This window comes from Heterodontus francisci, chromosome 14 (genome assembly GCF_036365525.1).
Source record: "Heterodontus francisci isolate sHetFra1 chromosome 14, sHetFra1.hap1, whole genome shotgun sequence".
NCBI classification, from domain to species: Eukaryota; Metazoa; Chordata; class Chondrichthyes; order Heterodontiformes; family Heterodontidae; genus Heterodontus; species Heterodontus francisci.
In genome coordinates this window covers 107,253,659-107,280,552 of record NC_090384.1, presented here as the reverse complement: position 1 = coordinate 107,280,552, position 26,894 = coordinate 107,253,659, and the positions used below count along the sequence as shown (strand labels likewise).

The 26,894-nt window shown below is 46.0% G+C and overlaps 1 protein-coding gene across 3 annotated transcripts in view; it reads right to left on the bottom strand.

Moving 5' to 3' along the window:
* The window catches only part of rnf141 (ring finger protein 141), a 115,870-nt gene extending 90,319 nt beyond the window's left edge, over positions 1-25,551 (bottom strand). For 2 of the 3 annotated variants that reach the window (XM_068046709.1, XM_068046710.1), the window contains exons 1-3: positions 25,366-25,551; positions 11,674-11,842; positions 9,525-9,664 (exon numbers count right to left, since the gene is read on the bottom strand). In XM_068046709.1, the coding sequence (XP_067902810.1) occupies positions 9,525-9,664; positions 11,674-11,842; positions 25,366-25,483 (427 nt within the window). In that variant the 5' untranslated portion in view covers positions 25,484-25,551. The remainder of the gene's footprint in view (positions 1-9,524; positions 9,665-11,673; positions 11,843-25,365) is intronic. The other variant, XM_068046708.1, reaches the window with a different exon arrangement.
* Between the last annotated feature and the right edge of the window lie 1,343 nt (positions 25,552-26,894).

Below are 26,894 nucleotides of genomic sequence, written 5' to 3'. Positions count from 1 at the left end.
TCCACTCGCAGGGAGGCGTCTCTCCTGAAGTGCTGCAATGTCCACATTGAGTCTACTGAGCTGGTTTTTAATGATGGCGGTCTTCTGAGAATCATTGATTTGTGTGAGGTCATCCGAAAGGCCAGGACACAGTTTTGACGTTCCAGCTTGCAAAACGAAGGGCTGGTACCTTCTTTCCTTTTTTGGTCGTGCTGTTTGGTGCAGTGTTACAGTCCACTTCTCGGGCAATGACCCTGAGCTCCAAGCATCCATTGAAGCAGGTGGATTGTGGCGGGACAGAACCTTTCTGACCGGTGGCTGCCCGGTTTGAGGCGGGTGGTAGCTGCCCAGTGAGATGCGATGACCTCTCCCACCGACGAAGGCAACCCGTGCTGCCCAATCTCTACGCCAATTGAGCTGGACTTATAACCTGTAACTGCTGCCTTCCGTGTTGTTTTGGTCGCTGTGAGGCGACTATGGAGTGACCTCTCCAAGGCGCAAGCCTGGGCGGATGTATGGAGGTTGTGAGTTGCCCCAGCATCAAAACCCCCCTCTTGGCCTTCCTAGTGGGGTCCAAAGGAGTGCAAAGCATGACATTTGGCACCGGTATGGCTGCAGGAACTGCCGGAAACATTCCAAAGGTTTGACAGCCTTAGGGGTTCCGCTCCAGATTTTCTGTTAGGGCTTACTCCCTTAGTCTTGGTCTTTCCCGAGAAGCCCACAAGGCAGTGGGGTTGTTAGGGCCCTTGCTCAGGGATAGGAGCTAACAAGTAAACTGTGCGATTTCATGGAGGGAGAGGGAAGGCGGGTGGGGGTGCGAGGAGGGAGGGTTTGCGAGGGGGGAGGGAGTGTGGTGGGGGAAGGGGGAGCGGGGGTGCAAAGGAAAATGTTGTCACTGAGACCGCCTTCAGTGCAGCCCAGTCTCTGCCAGTCATGGATGAGCTGGACGAACAGCCATCAAAATCAGAACTCAGTGATGCCATTGATTCTCTAGCCAGTAGAAAAGCTCCTGGAAAGGACGGCATTACCCCTGAAATAATCAAGAGTGCCAAGCCTGCTATACTCTCAGCACTCCATGAACTGCTTTGCTTGTGCTGGGATGAGGGAAGCAGTACCTCAGGACATGCACAATGCCAATATCATCACCCTCTATAAGAACAAGGGTGACCGCGGTGACTGCAACAACTACTGTGGAATCTCCCTGCTCAGCACAGTGGGGAAAGTCTTCGCTCGAGTCGTTTTAAACAGACTCCAGAAGCTGGCTGAGCGTGTCTACCCTGAGGCACAGTGCGGCTTTTGAGTAGAGAGATCCACCATTGACATGCTGTTCTCCCTTCGCCAGCTACAACAGATGCCCCTCTACGTTGCTTTCATAGATCTCACCAAAGCCTTTGACCTTGTCAGCAGACGTGGTCTCTTCAGACTACTAGAAAAGATCGGATATCCACCAAAGCTACTAAGTATCATCATCTCATTCCATGACCATATGAAAGGCACAATTCAGCATTCTTTGTTCCAGTCCTACTCAGGCCCCCTCCCCCAACTCTTTTTCCGGTACATTGATGACTGTATCGGTGCCGTTTCCTGCTCCCGCCCCGAACTAGAAAACTTTATCAACTTTGCTTCCAATTTCCACCCTTCTCTCACCTTTACATGGTCCATCTCTGACACTTCCCTTCCCTTCCTCGACTTCTCTGTCTCCATCTCTGGGGATAGGTTGTCTACCAATATCCATTATAAGCCCACTGACTCCCACAGCTACCTCGACTACACTTCTTCACACCCTACCTCCTGTAAGGACTCCATTCCATTCTCCCAGTTTCTCCGTCTCCGACGCATCTGCTCTGATGATGCTACCTTCCATGATGGTGCTTCTGATATGACCTCCTTTTTCCTCAACCGAGGATTTCCCCCCACTGTGGTTGACAGGGCCCTCAACCGTGTCCGGCCCATTTCCCGCACCTCTACCCTAACCCCTTCCCCTCCCTCCCAGAACCGTGACAGGGTTCCCCTTGTCCTCACTTTTCATCCCACCAGCCTCCATATCCAAAGGATCATCCTCCGCCATTTTCGCCACCTCCAGCGTGATGCCACTACCAGTCGCATCTTCCCCTCCCTTCCCCTGTCAGCATTCCGAAGGGATCGTTCCCTCCGTGACACCCTGGTCCACTCCTCCATTACCCCCACCACCTCGTCCCCGTCCCAGGGCACCTTCCCTTGCAATCGCAGGAGGTGTAATACCTGCCCATTTACCTCCTCTCTCCTCACTATCCCAGGCCCCAAACACTCCTTTCAGGTGAAGCAGCGATTTACTTGTACTTCTTTCAATGTAGTATACTGTATTCGCTGCTCACAGTGTGGTCTCCTCTACATTGGGGAGACCAAGCGCAGACTGGGTGACCGCTTTGCGGAACATCTCCGCTCAGTTCGCAAGCAGGACCCTGAGCTTCCGGTTGCTTGCCATTTCAACACTCCCCCCTGCTCTCATGCTCACATCTCTGTCCTGGGATTTCTGCAGTGTTCCAGTGAACATCAACGCAAGCTCGAGGAACAGCATCTCATCTACCGATTAGGCAAACTACAGCCTGCCGGACTGAACATTGAGTTCAATAATTTCAGAGCATGACAGCCCCCCACTTTACTTTCATTTTTAGTCATTTTTAGTTATTTTTTCTTCCTTTTTTTTTACATTCCTTTTTACATTTTTTACAATCTTTTTTTGCATTTATTTCATTTCATCTTAGTTTGTTCAGTTTGCTTACCCACTGTTTTTTTCAGGTTGTTTTTCTTCAGGTTTGCACTTGCTGCTGTTCAATATTCAGTATATTCACACCTAATCTGTACTAATGCTTTGTCTTTCAACACACCATTAACATATTGTATGCCTTTGCTCCGTGACCTTTTGGTCAGCTATGTGGCCTGGTCCAATCTGCACCTTCTCCTTTGTTATCTCTTGCCCAACCCCCACCTCACTTGTTTATAATCTGTGACTTTTCTAATATTTGTCAGTTCCGAAGAAGGGTCACTGACCCGAAACGTTAACTCTGCTTCTCTTTCCACAGATGCTGCCAGACCTGCTGAGTGAATCCAGCATTTCTTGTTTTTGTTTCAGCATAGTGGTACCTTGTCAGACCCCTTTCCTATCCTGAGTGGTGTGAAACAGGGCTGTGTTCTCGCACCTACACTGTTTGGGATCTTCTTCTCCCTGCTGCTTTCACATGCGTTCAAGTCGTCAGAAGAAGGAATTTTCCTCCACACAAGATCAGATGGCAGGTTGTTCAACCTTGCCCGTCTAAGAGCGAAGACCAAAGTACGGAAAGTCCTCATCAGGGAACTCCTTTTTGCTGAACTATGTTGCATTAACATCCCACACAGAAGAGTGTCTGCAGTCTCATCGACAGGTTTGCAGCTGCCTGCAATGAATTTGGCCGAACCATCAGCCTCAAGAAAACTAACATCATGGGGCAGGACGTCAGAAATGCTCCATCCATCAATATCGGCGACCACGCTCTGGAAGTGGTTCAAGAGTTCACCTACCTAGGCTCAACTATCACCAGTAACCTGTCTCTCGATGAAGAAATCAACAAGCGCATGGGAAAGGCGTCCGCTATGTCCAGACTGGCCAAGAGAGTGTGGGAAAATGGCGCACTGACACGGAACACAAAAGTCCGTGTGTATCAAGCCTGTGTCCTCAGTACCTTGCTCTACGGCAGCGAGGCCTGGACAACGTATGTCAGCCAAGAGTGACATCTCAATTCATTCCATCTTCGCTGCCTCCGGAGAATCCTTGGCATCAGGTGGCAGGACCGTATCTCCAACACAGAAGCCCTCGAGGCGGCCAAAATCCCCAGCATGTACACCCTACTGAGCAGCGGCACTTTAGATGGCTTGGCCATGTGAGCCGCATGGAAGATGGCAGGATCCCCAAGGATGCATTGTACAGCGAACTCGTCACTAGTGTCAGACCCACCGGCCGTCCATGTCTCCACTTTAAAGACGTCTGCAAACGCGACATGAAGTCCTGTGACATTGACCACAAGTTGTGGATGTCAGTTGCCAGTTATCGCCAGAGCTGGCGGACAACCATAAAGGCGGGGCTAAAGAGTGGAGAGTCGAAGAGACTTAGCAGTTGGCAGGAAAAAAGACAGAAGCGCAAGGGGAGAGCCAACTGTGTAACAGCCCCGACAACCAACTTTATCTGCAGCACTAGTGGAAGAGCCTGTCACTCTAGAATTGGCCTTTATAGCCACTCCAGGCACTGCTTCACAAACCACTGACCACCTCCAGGTGCTTACCCATTGTCTCTCGAGACAAGGAGGAGGAGGAAGAGGAAGAAAACTGCCTAAAAGTGTAGCTACTGTTAGGGGCCTGTAAACTACTCTCACCAGTGGCATCCTTCCTTTGCTATTTCTTATTTCCACCCAAACTGATTCTATATCTTGATATTCCCCAACTCTTGGTGACCTGGGGACATTTAGATGCAACTGTGTTGGTGTGGTACTGAAGTCACATATCGGCTCAGACCGAGTAAGGACATGAGTGAAGCAGTTGGATTTTTATGACAATCCATCAGATTTCATGGTCACTTTTATCTGATGCCAGACCAATAATCACCAAATCTATTGAATTCAATTTCACAACGTCCTATGATGTGATTTGAGCTCTAGTACATTCAAAAATATACATTTTTCATATTTTCTGTCCATAAGATCTGGCTTCTTATTGTCGCGTTTTGGTCACACCTTTTCCGTCAATGTTTCTCAATACAATTTCCACTGTCCACATTCATTTTTTTATTCTTTCATGGGATGTGGACATCACAGGCAAGGCCAGCATTTGTTGCCCATTCCTATGCAAACTGTCCATGCAAACAGTAATGCTGTAATTATACCCTCCCACCAGTAGTGGCAGTGTAGCACCTCAGTTCTGGGTCTCCTTGCCCCTCAGTCTATACTCCAGCTCCAAGCAATTTTATTTTTTTGCTCCCAAAACTGCTGTAAGTTTTGCTATTTCACTATAAAGAATAACTGAATAAAACAAAGCGTTATATAAAAATAAGGACATCATGCCTGACTTTAAAATGGGGCCCGAGTTCCCTAGTCTCTACCCTGGTCAAACTCCCCCACCCTCTAACCCGGTTTCATCCACAGACTACACTTGGTTGTGTCTCCCTCTGCACATTTGTCATTCTATAGAGAGCACACGTTCGCTATCACACTTCGAAATCTCACACTTCGAAGTGTTACATTTCCATCTGTGAAAGAAGGCGTCTTAGAATCATGGAAATAGGCCATTCAGCTAACTTTTTAAAAATCCATTCATGGGATGTGGGCGTCGCTGGCTAGGCCAGCATTTATTGCCCATCCCTAATTGCCCTTGACAAAGTGGTGGAGTCCATTCTGTTTTCCCCCCGGTCTAATTCCACTATCTGCTTGGTCCCATACTCTTTAATTTTCCTCCTGTTGGAGCAACAATCCGATTCCCTCTTCTAAATAAATCTGGACTCTGCCTCAACGTTGGTTTGTGGCAGACAATCCCACCTTTAACTGATGATTTAAAAGTTCTGTCCTACTCTTTCCAACCTTGCTGGGGCTTTGTACTTTGCTGCTTACTTTGGGCTTCTAAATTGAGCAAAAGATGCTATCTGTAACATCGGAACAGGAGGAGGCATTTCAGCCACTTGAGCCTCTTATAGTATTGCAGAACCAGGAGGCCATTTGGCCCATCGTCCTTGTGCTGACTCTTTGAAAGGACTGTCCAATTGAGTTCCACACCCCAGCATCCTCCCTATAGCCCTGCAGCTGAGTCCTCTTCAAATACATTGCTGTTTGAAAGTTACTACTGAATCTGCTTCCACTGCCCTTTCAGGCAGCTCATTCCAGATCAGAACAATTTCCCTTCTACTTCTTTTGCCAATTATTTTAAATCCTTGACCTATGGTCACAGACACACTTACCAGAGGAAACAGTTTCTCCCCACTTGCTCCACCAAAATGCCTCTTAATTTTGAATGGCTCTATTATGTCTCCCTTAAAAGTCTCTGCCATTCAATTCGATCACGGCTGATCTGTATCGTAACTCCATTTACCCGCTTGGTTCCCTAACCCTTACCCAACACAAATCTATCAACCTCAGTTGTTTTGAAATGTTCAACTGACCCCCAGCTTCAGCAGCTTTTTTTGAGGAGGGAGTTCCTGATTTTCATGAGTCTTTGTGTGAACAGGTGCTTCCTGACATCATACCTAAACAGCCTAGATTTAATTTTAAGGTTATTTCCCCTTTTTCTGGAACTCCCCCACCAGAGGAAATAGTTAGAAAAGCAGAATATTGTTTAAATGGAGAGTGACCATTGAATGCTGAATTGAGAGGGATCTGGGTGTCCTAGCAGTCAGATGTAGGCCAGAACAAGTAAGGATGGCAGCGTTTCTTCCCTGTGAACCAGATGGGTTTTTATGACAATCGATGAAGTTTCCTTGCACCATTGCTGAGACTAGCTTTCAATTCCAAATTGTTATTAATTATGTTTATTTATCAATTGAATTTAAATTCCACCAGCAGCCTTGATAAGATTTAAACCCATGCCCACAGGGCATTAGCTTGGGCCCCTAGGTTTAGTCACATTAGTGACATTACCACCATGCCACCATCTCCCCACACTGCAACTGCACCTAGAGTACTGTGTACAGTTTGGTCTCCTTACTTAAGGAGAGATATACTTGCATTGGAAGCAGTTCAGAGAAGGTTAGAGAGTCATAGAGTTATACAGCACAGAAAAAGACCCTTTGGCCCCTCGTGTCTGTGCTGGCCATCAAGCACCTATCTATTCCAATCCCATTTTTCAGCACTTGGCCCGTAGCCTTGTATGCTATGGCATTTCAAGTGCTCATTTATATATTTCTTAAATGTTGTGGGGGTTCCTGCCTCTACCACCCCTTCAGGCAGTGTGTTCCAGATTCCAACCACCCTCTGGGTGAAATTCAAATCCCCTCTAAACCTCCTGCCCCTTACCTTAAATCTTTGCCCCCTGGTTATTGACACCTCCACTAAGGGAAACAGTTTCTATCTATCTACCCTATCTATGCCCCTCATAATTTTGTATACCTCAATCAGGTCCCCCCTCAGCCTTCTCCGCTCCAAGGAAAACAACTCTAGCCTTTTGAGTCTCTCTTCAAAACTGAAATGCTCCAGCCCAGGCAACATCCTGGTGAATTTCCTCTGCACCCTCTCCAGTGCAATCACATCCTTCCTATAGTGTGGTGACCAGAACTGTACACAGTACTCCAGCTGTGGCCTAACTAGCATTTTATATATCTCCATCATATCTTCCCTGCTCTTATATTCTATGCCTCGGCTAATAAAGGCAAGTATCCCATATGCCTTCCTAACCACCTTATCTACCTGTGCTGCTGCCTTCAGTGATTTATGGACAAGTACACCAAGGTCCCTCTGACCCTCTGTACTTCCTAGGGTCCTACCATTCATTGTATATTCCCTTACCTTGTTAGTCCTTCCAAAATGCATCACCTCACACTTTTCAGGATTAAATTCCATTTGCCATTTCTCTGCCCATCTTACCAGCCCATCTATATCGTCCTGTAATCTAAGGATTTCCTCCTCACTATTTACAACACCACCAATTTTTGTGTCTTGACCAATCTCCCATGCGGGACCTTATCAAAAGCCTTACTGAAGTCCATGTAGACTACATCTACTGCTTTACCCTAACCTACACATCTAGTCACCTCCTCGAAAAATTCAATCAAATTTGTTGGACATGATCTCCCCCTGACAAAGCCATGCTGACTATCCTTGATTATTCCCTGCCACTCCAAGTGGAGATTAATCCTGTCTCAGATTTTTTCCAATAGTTTCCCAACCACTGATGTTAGACTCACCGGCCTGTAATTCCTGGTTTATCCCTGCTACCCTTCTTGAATAATGGTACCACATTCGCTGTCCTCCAGACCTCTGGTACCTCTCCTGTGGGCAGAGAGGATTTGAAAATTTGTGTCAGAGCCCCTGCTATCTCCTCCCTTGCCTCACATAACAACCCAGGATACATCTCATCTGGGCCTGGGGATTTATCCACTTTTAAGCCTGCTTAAAACCGCTAATACCGCCTCCCTTTCAATTTAATTTGTTCAAGTATATCACAATCCCCCTCCCTGATCTCTACACCTACATTGTCCTTCTCCATAGTGAAGACAGATGAAAAGTAATCATTTAAAACCTCACCTCTGTCCTCTGGCTCCACACACAGGTTGCCACTTTGGTCCCTAATGGGCCCTACTCTTTTCTCTGGTGATCCTTTTGCCCTTAATATACTTGTAAAACGCCTTAGGATTTACCTTTATCTTGCCTGCCAGTGTTTTTTCATGCCCCCTCTTCACTCTCCTAATTACTTTTTTTAAGTACCCCTCCCCCCACTACACTTTCATTAGGATGATTCCTGGGATGATGGGTTTGCCTCATCAGAATAGGTTGAGCAAGTTGGGCTTATCCTCATTGGAGTTTAGAAGAATGTGAGGTGATCTTATTGAAATATGGTAGATGCTGGGAGGATGTTTCCCCTTGTGGGGGAGTCTAGAACCAGGGGGTGCAGTTTCAAGATAAGGGGTCTCCTATTTAAGATGGAGATGAGGAGGAATTTCTACTCTCAGAGGGTTGCTAATCTTTGGAATTCTCTACTCCAGAAAGCAGTGGAATCTGGGTCACTGAATACATTCACGGCTGTGTTAGATTTTTGATCGAAAAGACAGTCAAGGGGGGCTGGCAGGAAAGTGGAGTTAAGGCCACAATCAGATCAGCCATGATTCTTATTGAATGGTGCAGCTGTCACGAAGGGCTGAATGGCCTACACCTGCTCCTAATTCTTATCTTATGATCTTTCTATCAATCCTATCGACTATCTATTTCATTTTGAACTCCTCAACCTTAACACTCCATCTAATCTCAAGGGAATATAAACCAAGTTTATGCATCCTGTTCTCAGAATCTAACCCCCGCTAGTCCTGGTATCATTCACTCCACCCCCTCCAAGGCAAATATATCCCTTGCTGAGGTGCTGGAACTGAATGCAGTTACTCCAGATGGAGTACTGACAAGAGCAAAGTACAACTAAAGCATCACTTCCACCATCCTGTATTCCAGCCTTTTTGATATAAAAGCCAACATTAGCCTGCTGGGTTGGTCTTTGTACCTGTCCGCTGGTTTGAAATGATTTCTGTACATGGTCACACAAGTCTCTTTTCTCAACAGCGCTTACTTCCTATACAATCATTTTAATGTTCAATCTCTTCATGTGATGCTTGTGCTAAGGTTTTACAAACTCTAATTCTATTACTTATGAACATACAAATTAGGAGCAGGAGTAGGCCACTCGGCCCCTCAAACCTGCTCCACCATTCCATCAGATCATGGCTAATCTGATTGCAACCTCAACTCCTCATTCCCACCTACCCCCAATAACTTTTCACCCCCTTGCTTATCAAGAATCTATCTATCTCTGCTTTAACAATATTCAAATTGTGAGTGATCTCCAGTTACCTTTCTGTCGGAAGCAGTAACCATCGTACTGTTTATCGGTATCAAGTTTCCAGATCAACAGACCTGTTCCGTTTTTTCCACACTGCTCCTTCTGACTGATTCTTGGGATAACAAGAAAACCATCGTCCACCCAACCATACCTAGAGGGGAGGCACAAAAAAAAACAACAGCATGAAATGTTGTGAGTATCTTCTTCAATAATCATATATTGTGTAACAAGACGAGCAGAGCAGGGAGTTAGATTCAGGGAGTGAGGCAATGAACTTGAGACTTGAGCCTGTAATCCAGGTTGACACTCCCTGAGGGAGCGCTGCACTGTCGGAGGGCCAGTACTGAGGGAGCGCTGCACTGTCGGAGGGCCAGTACTGAGGGAGCGCTGCACTGTCGGAGGGCCAGTACTGAGGGAGCGCTGCACTGTCGGAGGGCCAGTACTGAGGGAGCGCTGCACTGTCGGAGGGCCAGTACTGAGGGAGCGCTGCACTGTCGGAGGGCCAGTACTGAGGGAGCGCTGCACTGTCGGAGGGCCAGTACTGAGGGAGCGCTGCACTGTCGGAGGGCCAGTACTGAGGGAGCGCTGCACTGTCGGAGGGCCAGTACTGAGGGAGCGCTGCACTGTCGGAGGGCCAGTACTGAGGGAGCGCTGCACTGTCAGAGGGCCAGTACTGAGGGAGCGCTGCACTGTCAGAGGGCCAGTACTGAGGGAGCGCTGCACTGTCAGAGGGCCAGTACTGAGGGAGCGCTGCACTGTCGGAGGGCCAGTACTGAGGGAGCGCTGCACTGTCGGAGGGCCAGTACTGAGGGAGTGCTGCAGTGTTGGAAGGCCAGTACTGAGGGAGCGCTGCACTGTCAGAGGGCCAGTACTGAGGGAGCGCTGCACTGTCAGAGGGCCAGTACTGAGGGAGTGCTGCACTTTCAGAGGGTCAGTACTGAGGGAGTGCTGCACTGTCAGAGGGTCAGTACTGAGGGAGTGCTGCACTGTCAGAGGGCCAGTACTGAGGGAGTGCTGCACTGTCAAGATGAGACGTTAAACCAAGGCCCCATCTGCCCTTTCAGGTAGATGTTAAAGAATATGCTGCAGAAGAGCAGGGGAGTTCTTCCCCGGAATAAAAACAGAAAATGCTGGAAATACTCAGCAGGTCAGGCAGCATCTGTGGAGCGAGAAACAGAGTTAATGTTTCAGGGCTGTGACCTTTCATCAGAACTGGCAAAGGTGATGAAAGGTCACTGACCTGAAACATTAACTCTGTTTCTTTCTCCACAGACGCTGGCAGAATTCTGAACATTTCCAGCACTTGCTGTTTTTATTTCAGATTTCCAGCATCCACAGTATTTTGCTTTTATTTGAGCATTCTTCCCTGTGTCCTGGTCAATATTTATCCCTCAACCATGCAAACAGATTATCTGGTCATTACCACATCGCTGTTTGTGGGATCTTGCTGTGCACAAATTAGCTGCACATTTCCTGTATTACAACATTGACTGAACTTTAAAAAACACTTCATAGGCTGTGAGTCACTTTGTCCTGTCCTGCAGTCATGAAAGTTTTGGATAAATGTAATTTCTTTCTTCTTTCTGTCTTAACAGCTGAAGTAGAGGGCAGGCAAGGCTTGTGTGGTCTCTACCAACATCACTCAGTGTAACTGGCTAACAGGAGATATGCTTGTATTAGGGTCACATGGGCTTAATTTACTTCTGCGTCCGTTTATCAATTAATAGTAAATGTGGGGGAAGGAGGATTGGTGAATGGTTTGGACTTGTGACCAATAGCAGCTGAGTCGAGTCTGCCAAAATCATTTCATTGAGGATCCATAAAGCTGGATTTTCTCAACCTTGCTACAAGGTGGATGGAGGTGAAACATCTGCCCAGCTTCCTCAACCTGCCGTCATCTCAGTCCACTTTCCTTGGGCTTCATTCTGTATTCAGGGCGAACTGTTAATGGGACCTCCACATTCACTTAGGTGGATGTGTCAACCCATGGGATTATCTGTATCAAAGGACAATGTGGGAACACCGTCAGTTTTCACACAGTGCTCTTTATAAATTTCAAACAACAGGCTGGAGATTAAACTTGTGCTTCTAATAAGATTGACTGACTGTTTAGCCAATTGAAAGCTGAGGATGGTGATCTTACAATGAGGGGCCACTCACCTGCACGTTTCGAAGCCTTGCTGCTGTGCCTGGTCTACCTGTGCCTTTGTTGCCAACACTGTGTCAAAGAGGAGGCAGGTTCTATGTGCTTGGGCCAGCGACAAATTGTATTCACCGTGCAAGGTTACGAGGAAAACTCCCCTGATTCGACATTCACTAATTTGAATATCTGCAACAGAAAAAGCATCATCAGACATGAAACAGAATCATCGAATCACAGAATTGTTACAGCACAGAAGGAGGCCATTCGGTCCGTCATGTCTGTCACAGCTTTCTGCAAGTCCAACTCACCAAGTCCCATTTCCCTGCTTTTTCCCTGGAGCTGTGCAAATGTTTCTCCAGATAATTATGCAATTCCCTTTTGAAAACCACAGTTGAACCTGCCTCCACTGCACTCTCAGACAGTGCATTCCAGATCCTAAACACTCACTGAACCTGCCTCCACCACACTCTCAGGCAGTGCATTCCAGATCCTAAACACTCACTGAACCTGCCTCCACCACACTCTCAGACAGTGCATTCCAGATCCCAAACACTCACTGAACCTGCCTCCACCACACTCTCAGACAGTGCATTCCAGATCCTAAACACACACTGAACCTGCCTCCACCACACTCTCAGACAGTGCATTCCAGATCCTAAACACACACTGAACCTGCCTCCACCACACTCTCAGGCAGTGCATTCCAGATCCTAAACACTCACTGAACCTGCCTCCACCACACTCTCAGACAGTGCATTCCAGATCCCAAACACTCACTGAACCTGCCTCCACCACACTCTCAGACAGTGTATTCCAGATCCCAAACACTCACTGAACCTGCCTCCACCACACTCTCAGGCAGTGCATTCCAGATCCTAAACACTCACTGAACCTGCCTCCACCACACTCTCAGACAGTGCATTCCAGATCCTAAACACTCACTGCGTCAAATGGATTTTCCTCATGTCACTGTTGCTGCTTTTGCAAATCACCTTAAGTCAGTGTCCTCTGATCTGGAACCTTCCACCAATGGGAACAGTTTCTCTCTATCTACTCTGTCCAGACCCCTCATGATTTTGAATACCTCTATCAAACCTCCTCTCAACCTTCTCTTCTCCAAGGAGAACAGTCCCAGCTTCTCCAATCTATCCACGTAACTGAAGTTCCTCATCCCTGGTACCATTCATACAAACTAGGAGCAGGAGGAGGCCACTCGGCCCCTCGTGCCTGCTCCACCATTCAATAAGATCATGGGCTGAATATTATAAGCCCGCCTTTGATTTCAGACGGGGAAGAAATAAATGGTGGCCCTCCTGTGCGGGCTGTCTCCTGAACAGCCACCGCGATTCCAAACGTGGCAGTTCATTTAAATAGCTGAGGCAGGCTGCGCCTTCCGATCACATGGAGGGGGCGGGGGGGGAGGGGGTGGGGGGGGGGGGGGCTTCTATTCCCAGCAATGGCGTCAGCTGCCTGTGTGCAGACGCTGACGCCATTTTTAAAAGGCTGTTAGCCCTACCACCATATTTAAAGAAAGATTTACTGAAATTAAATACATCGCTTTTACCCCGCTCCCACCTCCCCCAATAATAATTAAATTAATTATTTGTCCTTCACCCCCGCCCCAAACACTTACATTTACCATCTTGACCTTCCCCCTCAAACTGCACAAACATCAAACTACAACCCCTCCCACCATCCCCTACACCCATGATGTTAATTTGACCCCATCCCCCAACCATCCCCCGCACTGAGAAACTTACCTCCTCCCCCTCCCCACCAGTGTTGCACCTCGTTTCCCCGGGCGGGGTCCTGAAGGCAGGGCAGTGCTGACCGCCGGGTTGAAGATGCAGCGGAACATCAAAATTGATGCAAATCTATTTACTTTATTTGCATATGGTGATTGTGTTCCTGTCGCTGAGCGGGTGGGCAGCTGCCATAGTGCCCCACCCTCACCGGGAGGAACAGGCCATCTTCAGGCCCCACCTCCGCCACGAATCCCAACATCGAGGGCTCCTTAAAATCCAGCCCATGGCTGGTCTGATTGTAACCTCAACTCCTCGCCTACACCGATAATCTTTCACCCCCTTGCTTATCAAGAATCTATCTACCTCTGCCTTAAAAATATTCAGACTCTGCTTCCACCGCCTTTTGAGGAAGAGAATTCCACAGACTCACGACCCTCAGAGAGAAAAAATGTCTCCTCATCTCTGTCTTAAATGGGTGACCCCTTATTATTAAACAGTGACCCCTAGTTCTAGATTCTCCCACAAGAGGAAACATCCTTTCCATATCCACCCTGTCAAGACCCCTCAGGATCTTAGATGTGTCAGGCAAACCTCCCACCTGCCAAGACTGAGGCACATTATTTCGCCACATGAATGTTAAAACTTAAAATTGCAAGCCCCTGACTGGAAAGACATTTGCATAGTAACAGACAGTGTTGGAACAATGGGGACCCATTCGTTGCTTCCCCAATCCACAGAAGAAGTGGTCACACCAGTTTTGGTCACGTGACTGACTGACTGTTGGATGTTTTGAATTTGAACTTCCAACGGAGGATTTGAAAAGGAAAAGCCATGTGCTCCCGGTTGGAACAGAACCTCCTCTCCAGTCCTGCCTGCCCCCATCAATTTCCCATGGAACCGAAACTTGTGAAAACACGTGAACCTCAAAGAGAGAAAAATCTCCAGCGTGAGCAAGGTTTAAGAAGAACACTGGGCCCGACAAACAGCAAGACTACCTACAAGCAAGTGAGCTTGAAGCACAGTAAACAAGAAACTCTTCTGATATTGCCTCAATCTCACTCTACTACATTTTCCCCTCCTTTTTTCTGTCCCAATTTGCATGTGTATATCGTGGGAATTGTTATAATTTCAATGTTGTTGAAGCTTTTGAAAGAAGGGAGAGATGAGGTACTATATTTACACCTACCTCAATTTCAAACAAATGTGTCATTTCACTGTCCCCAAGCCAATGACCACTCCCGGGTAGGGAGGACGGTCAGGGATGAGCTCCTGGCCTCTAGCAGTGCTACTCTTTGTCTGGCACGGAGGAGAGTCCAGGATGCAAGCTCCTCATCCTACCCTGCGGAGAGGTATTTGCTCTTCACTCAGTGACTCTGCCAGCAGGCTGGGAATCCAAAGATTTCAGCCAAAACCTCTGGAATACTGAAATGTGTAATCTAAGCCAAAGTATAGTTTTCTACAAATGTTCATATATCCTTTACAACTGCAAGGATGTTATGCTAAACATTTATAAATCACTGGTTAGGTTTCAGCTAGAGAATTGTGCTCAGTTCTGCGCACCACACTTTAGGAAGAATTTTTAAAAAAAAATTTATTCATTTTCTTGGGATGTGGGCATCGCTGGCCAGGCCAGCATTTATTGCCCATCCCTAATTACCCTTGAGAAGGTGGTGGTGAGCTGCCTTCTTGAACCTCTGCAGTCCATGTGGGGTAGGTACACCCACAGTGCTGTTAGGAAGGGAGTTCCTGGATTTTGACCCAGCGACAGTGAAGGAACGGCGATATAGTTCCAAGTCAGGATGATGTGTGACTTGGAGGGGAACTTGCAGGTGGTGGTGTTCCCATGCATTTGCTACCGATCCTTCTAGTTGGTAGAGGTCAAGGGTTTGGAAGGTCTTGTTGAAGGAGCCTTGGTGCATTGCTGCAGTGCATCTTGTGGATGGTACACACTGCTGCCACTGTGTGTCGGTGGTGGAGAGAATGAATGTTTGTGGGTGGAGTGCCAATCAAGCTTTGTCCTGGATGGTGTCGAGCTTCTTGAGTGTTGTTGGAGTGTTGTTGCACCCATCCAGGCAAGTGGAGAGTATTCCATCACACTCCTGACTTGTGCCTTGTAGATGGTGGACAGGCTTTGTGGAGTCAGGAGGTGAGTTACTCACCGCAGGATTCTTAGCCTCTGACCTGCTCTTGTAGCCATGGTATTTATATGGCTACTCCAGTTCCGTCTCTGGTAACCCCCAGGATGTTGATAGTGGGGGATTCAGCGATCATAATGCTGTTGAATGTCAAATGGAGATGGTTAGATTCTCTCTTGTTGGAGATGGTCATTGTCTGGCACTTGTGTGGCGTGAATGTTACTTGCCACTTAACAGCCCAAGCCTAGATATTGTCCAGGTCTTGTTACAATTTTACATGGACTGCTTCAGTATCTGAGGAGTCACGAATGGTGCTGAACATTGTGCAATCACCAGCGAACATCCCCACTTCTGACCTTATGATTGAAGGAAGGTCATTGATGAAGCAGCTGAAGATGGTTCACAGCGCCTCATGATGCCCAATTTTGTTGCTAGATCTGTTCGAAATCTATCCCATTTAGCACGGTGGCAGTGCCACACAACATGATGGAGGGTATCCTCAATGTGAAGATGGACTTCGTCTCCACAAGGACTGTGCGGTGGTCACTCCTACCAATACTGTCATGGACAGATGCATCTGCGGCAGGCAGATTGGTGAGGATGAAGTCAAGTATGTTTCTCCCTCTTGTTGATTCCCTCACCACCTGCCACAGACCCAGTCTAGCAGTTATATCCTTTAGGACTCGGCCAGTTTGGTCAGCAGTATTGCTACCGAGCCACTCTTGGTGATGGACATTGAAGTCCCCCACCCAGAGTACCTTCTGTGCCCTTGCCACCCTCAGTGCTTCCTCCAAGTGGTGTTCAACATGGAGGAGTGCTGACTCATCAGCTGAGGGAGGGTGGTAGGTGGTAATCAGTCGGAAGTTTTCTTGCCCATGTTTGACCTGATGCCAAGAGACTTTATGGCCTTGGAGAAGGTGCAGATGAGATCTACTTGAATGGATGAGCAGGCTTGAGGGGCCGAATGGCCTACTCCTGCTACTATTTTCTATGTTCCTATGTACGTATGAATTTGGGAATGTGCATAAGGCAGGAAAAGATCCTCATCCTCGATGGCTTCAGTGCTGCTGCTGGCCCCAGCCTCTGAGACATCCACTCCAATTATCCCCAGAACCATCTCCTCCATGGCCTCAACACGTGCAGCCATGCCCCCCTTTATTTGTTGCATTTGCCGTCTATCATAGGCCACCTTCTCCTGCAAAAGAGGGGGAAATATGTCAGTGAATGTGGTGCAATACGTTTGGGTGATGTGCTTGCCACAGTTGAATAGCTGGCAGTGTGTGCAGGCTGAGAGATGTGAGTATGTAGCTTCCAGTAGAGCTGAGTGTGTGAGGGTGAGGTTAAACACATGAACACGGAATCTGAGATGTGGCTGATTGAGATTATTGGTAGACAAGTGAAGGGGGTGGGTTGAACTGAGCAGTTTGTGAGGCTAGTGGTGTATTTGAGAGAGTTTAGCATTTGAAGATGCATCACTGATCATGACCAGAGGTGAGGTCATCGAATTTCTTCTACCACTGTATCCAGGTTCTCGGGGGATTGACTCCACACTCACCCCCATGACCACATGCTCCCATTGCCCTTTCAGCATGAGTCTGGAGGGCCTCATCCCCCTGAGGGAGGGGAATCTCCCTCCTCCTCTCCACCTCCTACACCAGTGACTGCAGCATGGCATCTGGAATCTAGGGGTCACTTTCTGGCCAGTTTCTCCAGACTGGGTCCTTTTTGATGGTCTTCAAATGTTGCCCAAGCAGTTTCATCCCCTGCTGCAGCCAGAATGCACTTTGCTTTTATGAGATTCAGTCTGGCTTTAAGTGGTGCGAGCCTCGCACCAACCTGGGCCCCCCACTGAGGCGTGCAGCCACTGAACAGTGTGTTGAGCGCTGGGCTGCACACCACAATTATGGAAGTTTGTGCAGTGTGAGGATAATCACACATCACGATTCCTGTGCCCAATTATTGGTGTGATCCAATTTAACCCCTTATTTAGATTTAGAGATACAGCACTGAAACAGGCCCTTCAGCCCACCGAGTCCGTGCCGACCATCAACCACCCATTTATACTAATCCTACACTAATCCCATATTCCTACCACATCCCCACCTGTCCCTATATTTCCCTACCACCTACCTATACTCGGGGCAATTTATAATGGCCAATTTACCTACCAACCTGCAAGTCTTTTGGCATGTGGGAGGAAACCGGAGCACCCGGAGAAAACCCACGCAGACACAGGGAGAACTTGCAAACTCCACACAGGCAGTACCCAGAATCGAACCCGGGTCACTGGAGCTGTGAGGCTGAGGTGCTAACCACTGCACTTATGATTCTATCCTGAGGAAGTCTCCTTCTTTCTGGCTTTAAACTACATTAAAACAATTTAAAATGCTAATCATTTTGTAAGAGAACGTTGCACAGACATATTTCAAGTATTATTCATTCTAAACTATTGTCTCGCAAAAATCGTTTCACAAAATCATGCTAAGAGCAAACAGCTTCATTATGCAGCAGGCAATAGGCAAGAGCTCAGACATTTACTAATGTAAATAACAGAGAATTCTTTGTTGGAGTGGAAAGCAATTAAAAATGTTTATTTATATTTTTCAAACTGCATATGTGCATTTATTAATAAATGTGAAGAGCATTCTTTCAGGCAGTCTCTGCCCTTGTATCAGTTTGGGAGCGGGGCGGGGGAGCAGCCAGTTTCTATCCAATCAGGCTGGTAATGTATTGCTGCCACTGTTTCAATATTTAAAACTTGTATAGGAATGTATGAATAGGAGGAGGCCATTCAGCCCCTCTAGACTGCTCTGCCATTCAATCAGACTGTGGTTGATCTGTATTTTATCTCCATCTACCCACCTTGGTTCCATTACTCTGACTCAACAAAATCTCAGTTTTGACATTTTCAATTGGCCTCCAGCCTCAGCAGCTTGTTGGGGGAGAGAGTTTCAGATTTCCACTTCCCTTTGTGTGAAGAATTGTTTCCTGACACCTCCCCTGAATGGCCTGGCTCGAATTTTAAGGTTGGGCTCCCTTGTTCTGTCCCCTCCCACCAGAAGAAATCATTTCTCTCCATCCACCCTATCAAATTCCTTTAACATTTTGAACACCTCAATCTTCGACACTTAAGGGAGTTACAAACTAAATGTATTTAATTGCTCCTTATAATTTAACTCTTCTAGCCCCAGTATCATTCCGGTGAATCTGTGCTGCATCCTCTCCCAGGTCAACATGGACCTCCAAATCTCTGCTCCTAAAAATGTTTTTAAAAAAATGTAAATTTGAAAAATCATTGAACAGAGCAGCAATAGAATTACAAAAATTCAATATAGTTTGCTTAAAACTTGTTTTTAGAGAAGGTATAAAGCACCGTGAATGTTGCAGTGACTGATGACTAAATCTGAAAGATTGACTTTTAAAGCTACCATTTAGAAAACATTCTGATCAGATCCCAACTTCTGCATTTCAATGAGGTCATTGCCTGTCTGGGGCGAGAGCTTCCCCACACTGGTCCAAAGTGCCCTTGTAAAAGTGGTGTGAATATTAAGTGGCATGGATCCAATGTGTAGAATGTTGCTCTGATCCGTCCCCCAGCCTCCGTACTTTCTGTCCCAGGCACGAATGGGGGGGTTGCCTGGGATGGGGGTTCAAACCAATCCTCCTAAGCCCAATGGCAAATCTCAGCCACCAGTTTAATGCATTCTTCAAGAAGTCCAGGGCAAGACATGAACTATTGCTTCAACTTCCGTCCTGCTTATCTCTCATGTCCTTTTTGCTGTTGAGATGAACAATGGAGCCAGACGTCACGTTCCTTGTATGAATGTAAGCGATGTTCGTTTAACTGCCCTACAATTCATTGTTTCCTTGGCCAGAATTTTACAGTGGGCGGACGGGAGCCGGACTCCGACGTAAATGTCAGTCACGAACCTGCTTCCGCCCAGCCTGGGGATCAGTCCTGTATTTTACGGATCCCCTGGCTTTAACTGGCCCAAGGCGGGACTTCCACCCATTTGAGGGAGGAGGCCCCGCCTCAGTGAGCTGCCGGCCAATCAGTGGGCCAGCAGCTCTTAGTCTCAGCTGCGCCACCTGGAGCAGTGGCCATTACTGGGACTGCAACCCAACCGACCCGATGGAGCAGAGAGAGTGGGTAAGTTTAGGTTGCCTCACCAGGGGGATCGGTTGTGCCCTGGTGAGGCTAAGGTGGTCGTTTGGGGGTAGGGGGGCATCTTGGATCCCAGGGATGGGTTGGGAGGCAGGGGCGGCCCTCAATCGGGCACCCTGTGCCCGACTGCCATGCCCTCCCCTGGAGTGCAGAAAGGCTGGCAGCTATTGCTGAACGGCCTTTCATGTCCCCCAACACACCCGCTTACCCATGGAGGCGGGCGAGGGCCCTTGTGGCCATTGAGTGGCCACTTAAAGGTCTTGATTGGCCTCTGGCGGGCAGGCCGTTTCCCACCCCCCGCCCCACTGCCGGACCTCCATAAACTTGTTCGGAGGCGAAATCGGGGCGGGTAGGGCTGCCGGAGCCTGCCGCTCAATTTTACGCCGCCCCCACGCCATCATATGACCTGCTGGGGTGACGTAACATTCCGGCCCTTGTTTCATTCCATATTTGAACATCAGAATATTATTTGTTATCCTTCAGTTGTTAGTTACAGTTCCTGCATTTTGAAATGTCTAAAAATATGAACCAGGCCCTAGTCTAGTTCCTCTTTCCTTTCCTTAGATTTTCTAGGTGTATCCCATCTGCCTCAAGCTCTTTGGAGTTTGATAGAATTGTGTGGAAATCACGACATGGAAACAAGACTTTTGGCCTAAGCAGTCCATGTTGGTGTTTACCCTAAACGCAAAGAGTATCCTAAACCCGTGTATCCACTCTTTTCCCATTTCCCTTTATTCCCCTTTCCTTTAACTACCTAACATTGATTCATCGAATCTTGCGCACAGAAGGAGGCCATTTGGCCCATTGTGTGTGCGCTGGCTCTTTGAAAGAGTTAGTCCTACTTCACTGTTCTTTCCCTATAGCCCTGCAAATTTTTCCCCTTCAAGTATTTATCCAATTCTCTTTTGAAAGTTACTATTGAATCTGCTTCCACTGCAAGTTCAGGCAGCGCATTCCAGATCACAACAACTCACTGTGTAGAAAAAATTCACCTCATTTCCCCCTCTGTTTTTTTGGCCAATTATCTTTAATCTGTGTCCTCTGGTTACTAACCCTCCTGCCATTGGAAACAGTTTCTCTTTATTTACTCTATAAAAACCCCTCATGATTTTGACTATCTTGATTAAATCCCCTGTTAACCTATCTAACCTGTTTGTAAATGTTGACAAGTGTCTCCTTCAGTCATTAATTCAGATAATGAATTCCACACCCTCACAACCCTTTGTGTGAAGAAATTTCTCCTACATTCTGTCCTAAATCTGTTCCTTTTAATCTTATATCTGTTTGACCTCCTCGGCCCCATCTTTTTTTTTAGCATGTCTATTGAATCACTCCCTCATCTCTATTCTGTGAAAAAAAGTAATGACCAGTGTTTACATAGGTTATACAACAATGAGACAAAACAACTGAGGCTGGGTCTTTATTTGTGAAGAACCTAACTAACAGAGGGAGTGGTTGAGGTTGCAACCATTGTTTTAGTCCATTAACTTGAGTTCTGCTGCCTGTGTCCTAACTCACACCAACTCCTCTTCACCCATTGCTCCTGGTCTGGTAACATCTGATTTTAAAGTTCTCAAATTTATGTTCAAATCCCTCCATGGACTCGCCTCTCCCTAACTCTATAAACTCCATCAGCCCACAACCCTCTGAGATCTCTGCACTCCTCCAATACTGGCCCTTTCAGCATGCCCGATTTTAATTGCTTTCCCATTGATGGCCCTGCCTTCAGCTACCAAGGCCCTAAACTCTGGAATTCCCTCCCTAAACCTTTCCATCTCTCTACCTCTAATATTCTCCTCAAAACTTACTTTTTGAGTCAGCTTTTGGTGACCTGTCCTAACTTAGGAGAAATTGTGGTGCATTGATAATGTTACTAAACTTGTAATGATAATGCCTGCCAAACATGGGTTCAAATCCCATCATGGTAGTTAGTGAAATTTGCAATTAATTTTTTTTAAAGTCTGGAATTTAAAACTAGTCTTAGTAATGATGTCATGAAATTATCATCAGTTGTTAATAAAAACCCATCTGATTCATTAATGCCCTTTAGGGAAGGAAATCTGCTGTCTTTACCCAGTCTGACCTGCATGTGACTCCAGACCCACAGCAATGTGGTTGACTTTGAACTATCCTCTGAAATTTGAACAAAGGAAATTATGAAGGTCTGAGGGGCAAATTGGCTGAGGTGGATTGGGAAAATACATTAAAAGGTATAACAGTGCATAGACAATGGATAGTCTTTAAAGAAATATTACATAGTTTACAGCAACTATATATTCCTTTAAGGCACAAAAACTCCAAAAGTAAAGGCAGTCAATTGTGGATAACAAAGGAAGTTAAGGATTGTATAAGCTTAAAAGAAAAGGCCTATAAAATTGCCAGAAATAATAGTAAACCTGAGGATTGGCAGGATTTTAGAATACAGCAAAGGAGGACCGAGAAACTGATAAAGAAAGGGAGAATAGAATATGAATGTAAGATAGCAAAACAATAAATCAGACTGTAAAAGCTTCCATAGATATAAAAAAAGGAAATGTTTGGCTATGACAAATGTAGATCCATTACAGGCAGAGTCAGGAGAATTTATAATTGGGAATAGAGAAATGGCAGAGAAGCTAAATGATTATTCACCTTTACAGAGGAAGATACAAGAAATCTCCCATAATTAGAGATCCAGAGATTAGGGAGAATGAGGAATTGAAGGAAATTAGTATGAGTAAGAAGGTTGTATTGGAGAAATTAATGTGGCTGAAGGTTGATAAGTTCCCAGGACCTGATATTCTACATCCCAGAGTGTTGAAAGAGGTAGCTATGGAGATAGTGGATGTATTGGTGATCATCTTCCAAAATTCTATAGATTCTGGAATGGTTCCTGCAGTTTGGAAGGTTGCAAATGTTACCCCACTGTTTAAGAAGGGAGGGAGAGAGAAAACGGGGTATTACAGACCTGTTAGTCTTACATCAGTCATTGGGAAAATGCTAGAATCTATTCTAAAGGATGTGATAAATGGACACTTGGATAATAATGATCTGATTGGACAGAGCCAACATGGATTTATGAATGGGAAATCATGTTTGATGAACCTGTTGGAGCTTTTTAAGGATGTTAATAACAGAATTGATAAAGGGGAGTCGGTGGATGTGGTATACTTGGATTTTCAGAAGGCTTTTGATAAAGTCCCCCACAGGAGATTGGTTAGCAAAATCAAAACTCATGGGATAGGAGGTAATAAACTGGCATGGATTAAGGATTGGTTAACAGACAAAAAGCAGAGAGTAGGAATAAATGGGTCATTCTCGCGTTGGAAGGCTGTGACTAGTGCGGTACCACAGGGATCAGTGCTTGGGACTCAGCTGTTCACAATATATATCAATGATTTGGATGTGGGGACCAAATGTATTATTTCCAAGTCTGCAGATGACACAAAACTAGGTGGGAATGTGTGTTGTGAGGAAGATGCAAAGAGGCTTCAAGGGGATTTGGACAGACTTAGTGAGTGGGCAAGAACATGGCAAATGGAATATAATGTGGAAAATGTGAGATTATTCACTTTGGTAGGAGGAATAGATGTGCAGAGTATTTCTTAAAGGGTAAGAGATTAGAAAGTGTAGATGTACAAAGAGACCTGGGAGTCCTTGTCAATAGTTTAGTTTAGTTTAGTTTAGAGATACAGCACTGAAACAGGTCCTTCGGCCCATCGGGTCTGTGCCAACCATCAACCACCCATTTATACTAACCTTACACTAATCCCATATTCCTACCACATCCCCACCTATCCCTATATTTCCCTACCACCTACCTATACTAGGGGCAATTGCTAATGGCCAATTTACCTATCAACCTGCAAGTCTTTGGGCATGTGGGAGGAAACTGGAGCACCCGGAGGAAACCCATGCAGACACAGGGAGAACTTGCAAACTCCACACAGGCAGTACTCAGAATTGAACCCGGGTTGCTGGAGCTGTGAGGCTGCGGTGCTAACCACTGCGCCACTATGCCGCCCACTGAATCACTGAAAGCTAACATGCAGTGCAGCAAGAAATTAAGAAGGCTAATGGTATGTTGGCCTTCATTGCAAGAGGATTTGAGTACAGGAGTAGTGAAGTCTTGCTTCAATTGTATAGAAACCTTGGTTAGACTGCACCTGGAATACTGTGTGCAGTTTTGGTCCCCTTACCTTAGGAAGGATATTATTGTCATAGAAGGAGTGCAACGAAGGTTCACCAGACTTGTTCCCGGGATGGCGGGACTGTCCTATGAGGAGAGATTGGGGAAACTGGGCCTGTATTCTCTACAGTTTCAAAGAATGAGAGGTAATCTCATTGAAACCTACAAAATACTTAAAGGGATGGACAGGGTAGATGCAGCTATGATGTTTCCTCTGGTTGCAGAGTCTAGAACCAGGAGACACAATTTCAAAATAAGGGGGAAGCCACTTAAGACCGAGATGAGGAGAAATTTCTTTACTCAGAGGGTTGTGAATCTTTGGAATTCTCTACCCCAGAGGGCTGTGGAAGCTCAGTCATTGAGTATGTTTAAAGCAGAGATTGACAGATTTCTAAATACCAATGACATAAAGGGATATGAGGATAGTGTGGGAAAAAGGCATTGAAGTGGATGATCAGCCATGATCGTATTGAATGGCGGGGCAGGCTCGATGGGCTGAATGGCCTACTCCTGCTCCTATGTTCTTATGTTCCTTATTGGCCTAGCTAGCCATTCAGTTGTCAAGGGCTATTAGGGATGGGCAACGAATGCTGGTCTTGCCAGTGATGCCTGCATCAAAGAATAAAAGAATAAAAAAAATTCCCCTTATGTAGCTCAGTGTCCAATTTTGTTTGCAAACACATTAAAGGTGCTATATAAAAGCTAAGTTGTTTTGTTGTAATTGGATAAATATCTCAAGCAGAGGAAGAGACAGGGCTATGGGGGAGGATGTGTGATAGAGTAGGGCGGTGGCAGTAGTTTTGGATTACTCTATAATGAGGCAGCACAGATAGAATAGGACAAGTATAAATTTCTGTGATTCTACACCAGTTATTTCCATACCCTCCATAATATTTCCACCCAAGTTCCATCCATTAAATGATTTATCTTGATCTTAACAGTTCCGTATTTTGTCTACATAGCTGAAAGACCTCTCGCCATCTTATAAATCTGTTTTTTTCATTGTTGACCCATCTCTTCTAACATCTTCTAGGTTATTTTCAAGTGCTGCCTGTGAGGTTTTCACTATTCTCAACTTCTTTATATCATTATCCTTATATTTCTGCTAGAACTTAGAGCCCTTGTGACTGGTTGCAGATTTCTCATTTGTCTTGGAGCAATCAATGTTCTCTCTCAACACACCCTTAAAATTAGCTTTAAAGATCATTCTAAACTTTAATCTCTTGCTTTATACAGGACTCTTATTCAGTCTTCATGTATTTGTCTAAAGTCTTGTAATTTTTGGTTTTAGCTGGAAACTTATGGATTGGCTTAGAAAAAGTTCAGATGGTTACATCATTGTCTATATATATATATAGATATATATCAACTCATGCAAAAATAAGTTCTCTCTCCCCGCAAGCAACAGATCGAAGCCACAAGGTAACTGCATTCATTAAGTTAATCTGATGGAATGGATTCCTTGATCTGTTTAATCAAAAAATAAATTAACTCACCTTTTCTATCAATCGAAGTTTGAGTCAATACCAGAAAAGTTTGGCTCAAGGCAACAAGTGTCAGAATTCCCAACTCCTTCATATCCAGCTTTCCATGTAAATCACAAAGAGGAGCCATTGCCTGTCAGTAACACCCAAGCCAGAGATTATGACGGTGACCAAGTGTTGAGCAGAATCTATTCCAACCCTGTTTCACAACCCTTTGATAACAGGAAACAGGAAATCACACATACTTATTTAACCAATCAAATGAAAGAAATTAACAGCAGAATTAGCCAGTCAGTTAATGATTCAATTTCTGAAATTCATCTCGAACTTTACAGGGCCAAAAGTAAATATTTTGCCACTGGTTTGAATAAATTTATAAAGACTTTGAGGAGCAAAAAAGACTTGCATCTCTGTAGCACCTTGCCTGACCTCAGGCTATCACAAAGCACCCCACAGCCAATGAAATGTAGTTACTGTTGTAATGCCAGAAACACAGCTGCCAATTAGCACACAGTAAGATCCCACAAGCAGCAATGTGACAATGATCAGATAATCCATTTTGTTGTAATATTAGTTGACAGCTAAATGTTGGGGAGACGTACCCTTCTAGGGGTGTTTCATATCCACCCGAGAGGGAAGACAAGGTCTTACATATATGTCTCATTCGAAAGATGCACCTCCAAGACTGCAGCATTCCCTCAGTACTACCATGGAATATCTGCTTAGGTTTAGTGTTCTGTCTCTGGATGTGGGACCTCATTACAAATTGCCTCCAGACTTTGTCACAGCCCTGGTCCAAATATGGACAGAAGAGCTGAATCTCAGAGGTGAAGTAAGGGTGACTGCCCCTGACATCAAGGCAGCATTGTCCCAAGTATGGCATCAAGGAGCCCGAGCAAATTGAAGTCAATGAAAATCAGGGGAAAACTCTCCACTGGTTGGAATTATACCTAGCACAAAGGAAGATGTTTGTGGTTGTTGGTGACCAATCATTTTCAGCTGCTTCATCAATGACCTTCCCTTCATCAGCTCAGAAGTGGGATGTTCACTGATGATTGCACAGTGTTCAGTACCATTTGCAACTCCTCAGATAATGAAATAGTCCAAGACCGCATGCAGCAAGACCTGGACAACATTCAGGTTTGGGATGATAAATGGCAAGTAATATTTGTGCCACACAAGTGCCAGACAATGATGATCTCCAACAAGAGAGAATCTAACCATCTGCCCTTGACTTTCAACAGCATTACCATTGCTGAATCCCTCAGCATCAACATCCTGGGGCTTTCCATTGACCAGAAACTGAACTGGACCATCCACATAAACACTGTGGCTACAACAGCAAGTCAGAGGCTGGGAATTCTGTGGTGAGTAACTCACCCTCTGATTCCCCAAAGCCTGCCCACCATCCAGGACAAAGCAGCCCGCTTGATTGGCACCCCATCCACAAACATTCACTCCCTCCACCACTGACGCACAGTGGCAGCAGTGTGTACCATCTACAAGATGCACTGCAGCAACGCACCAAGGCTCCTTAGACA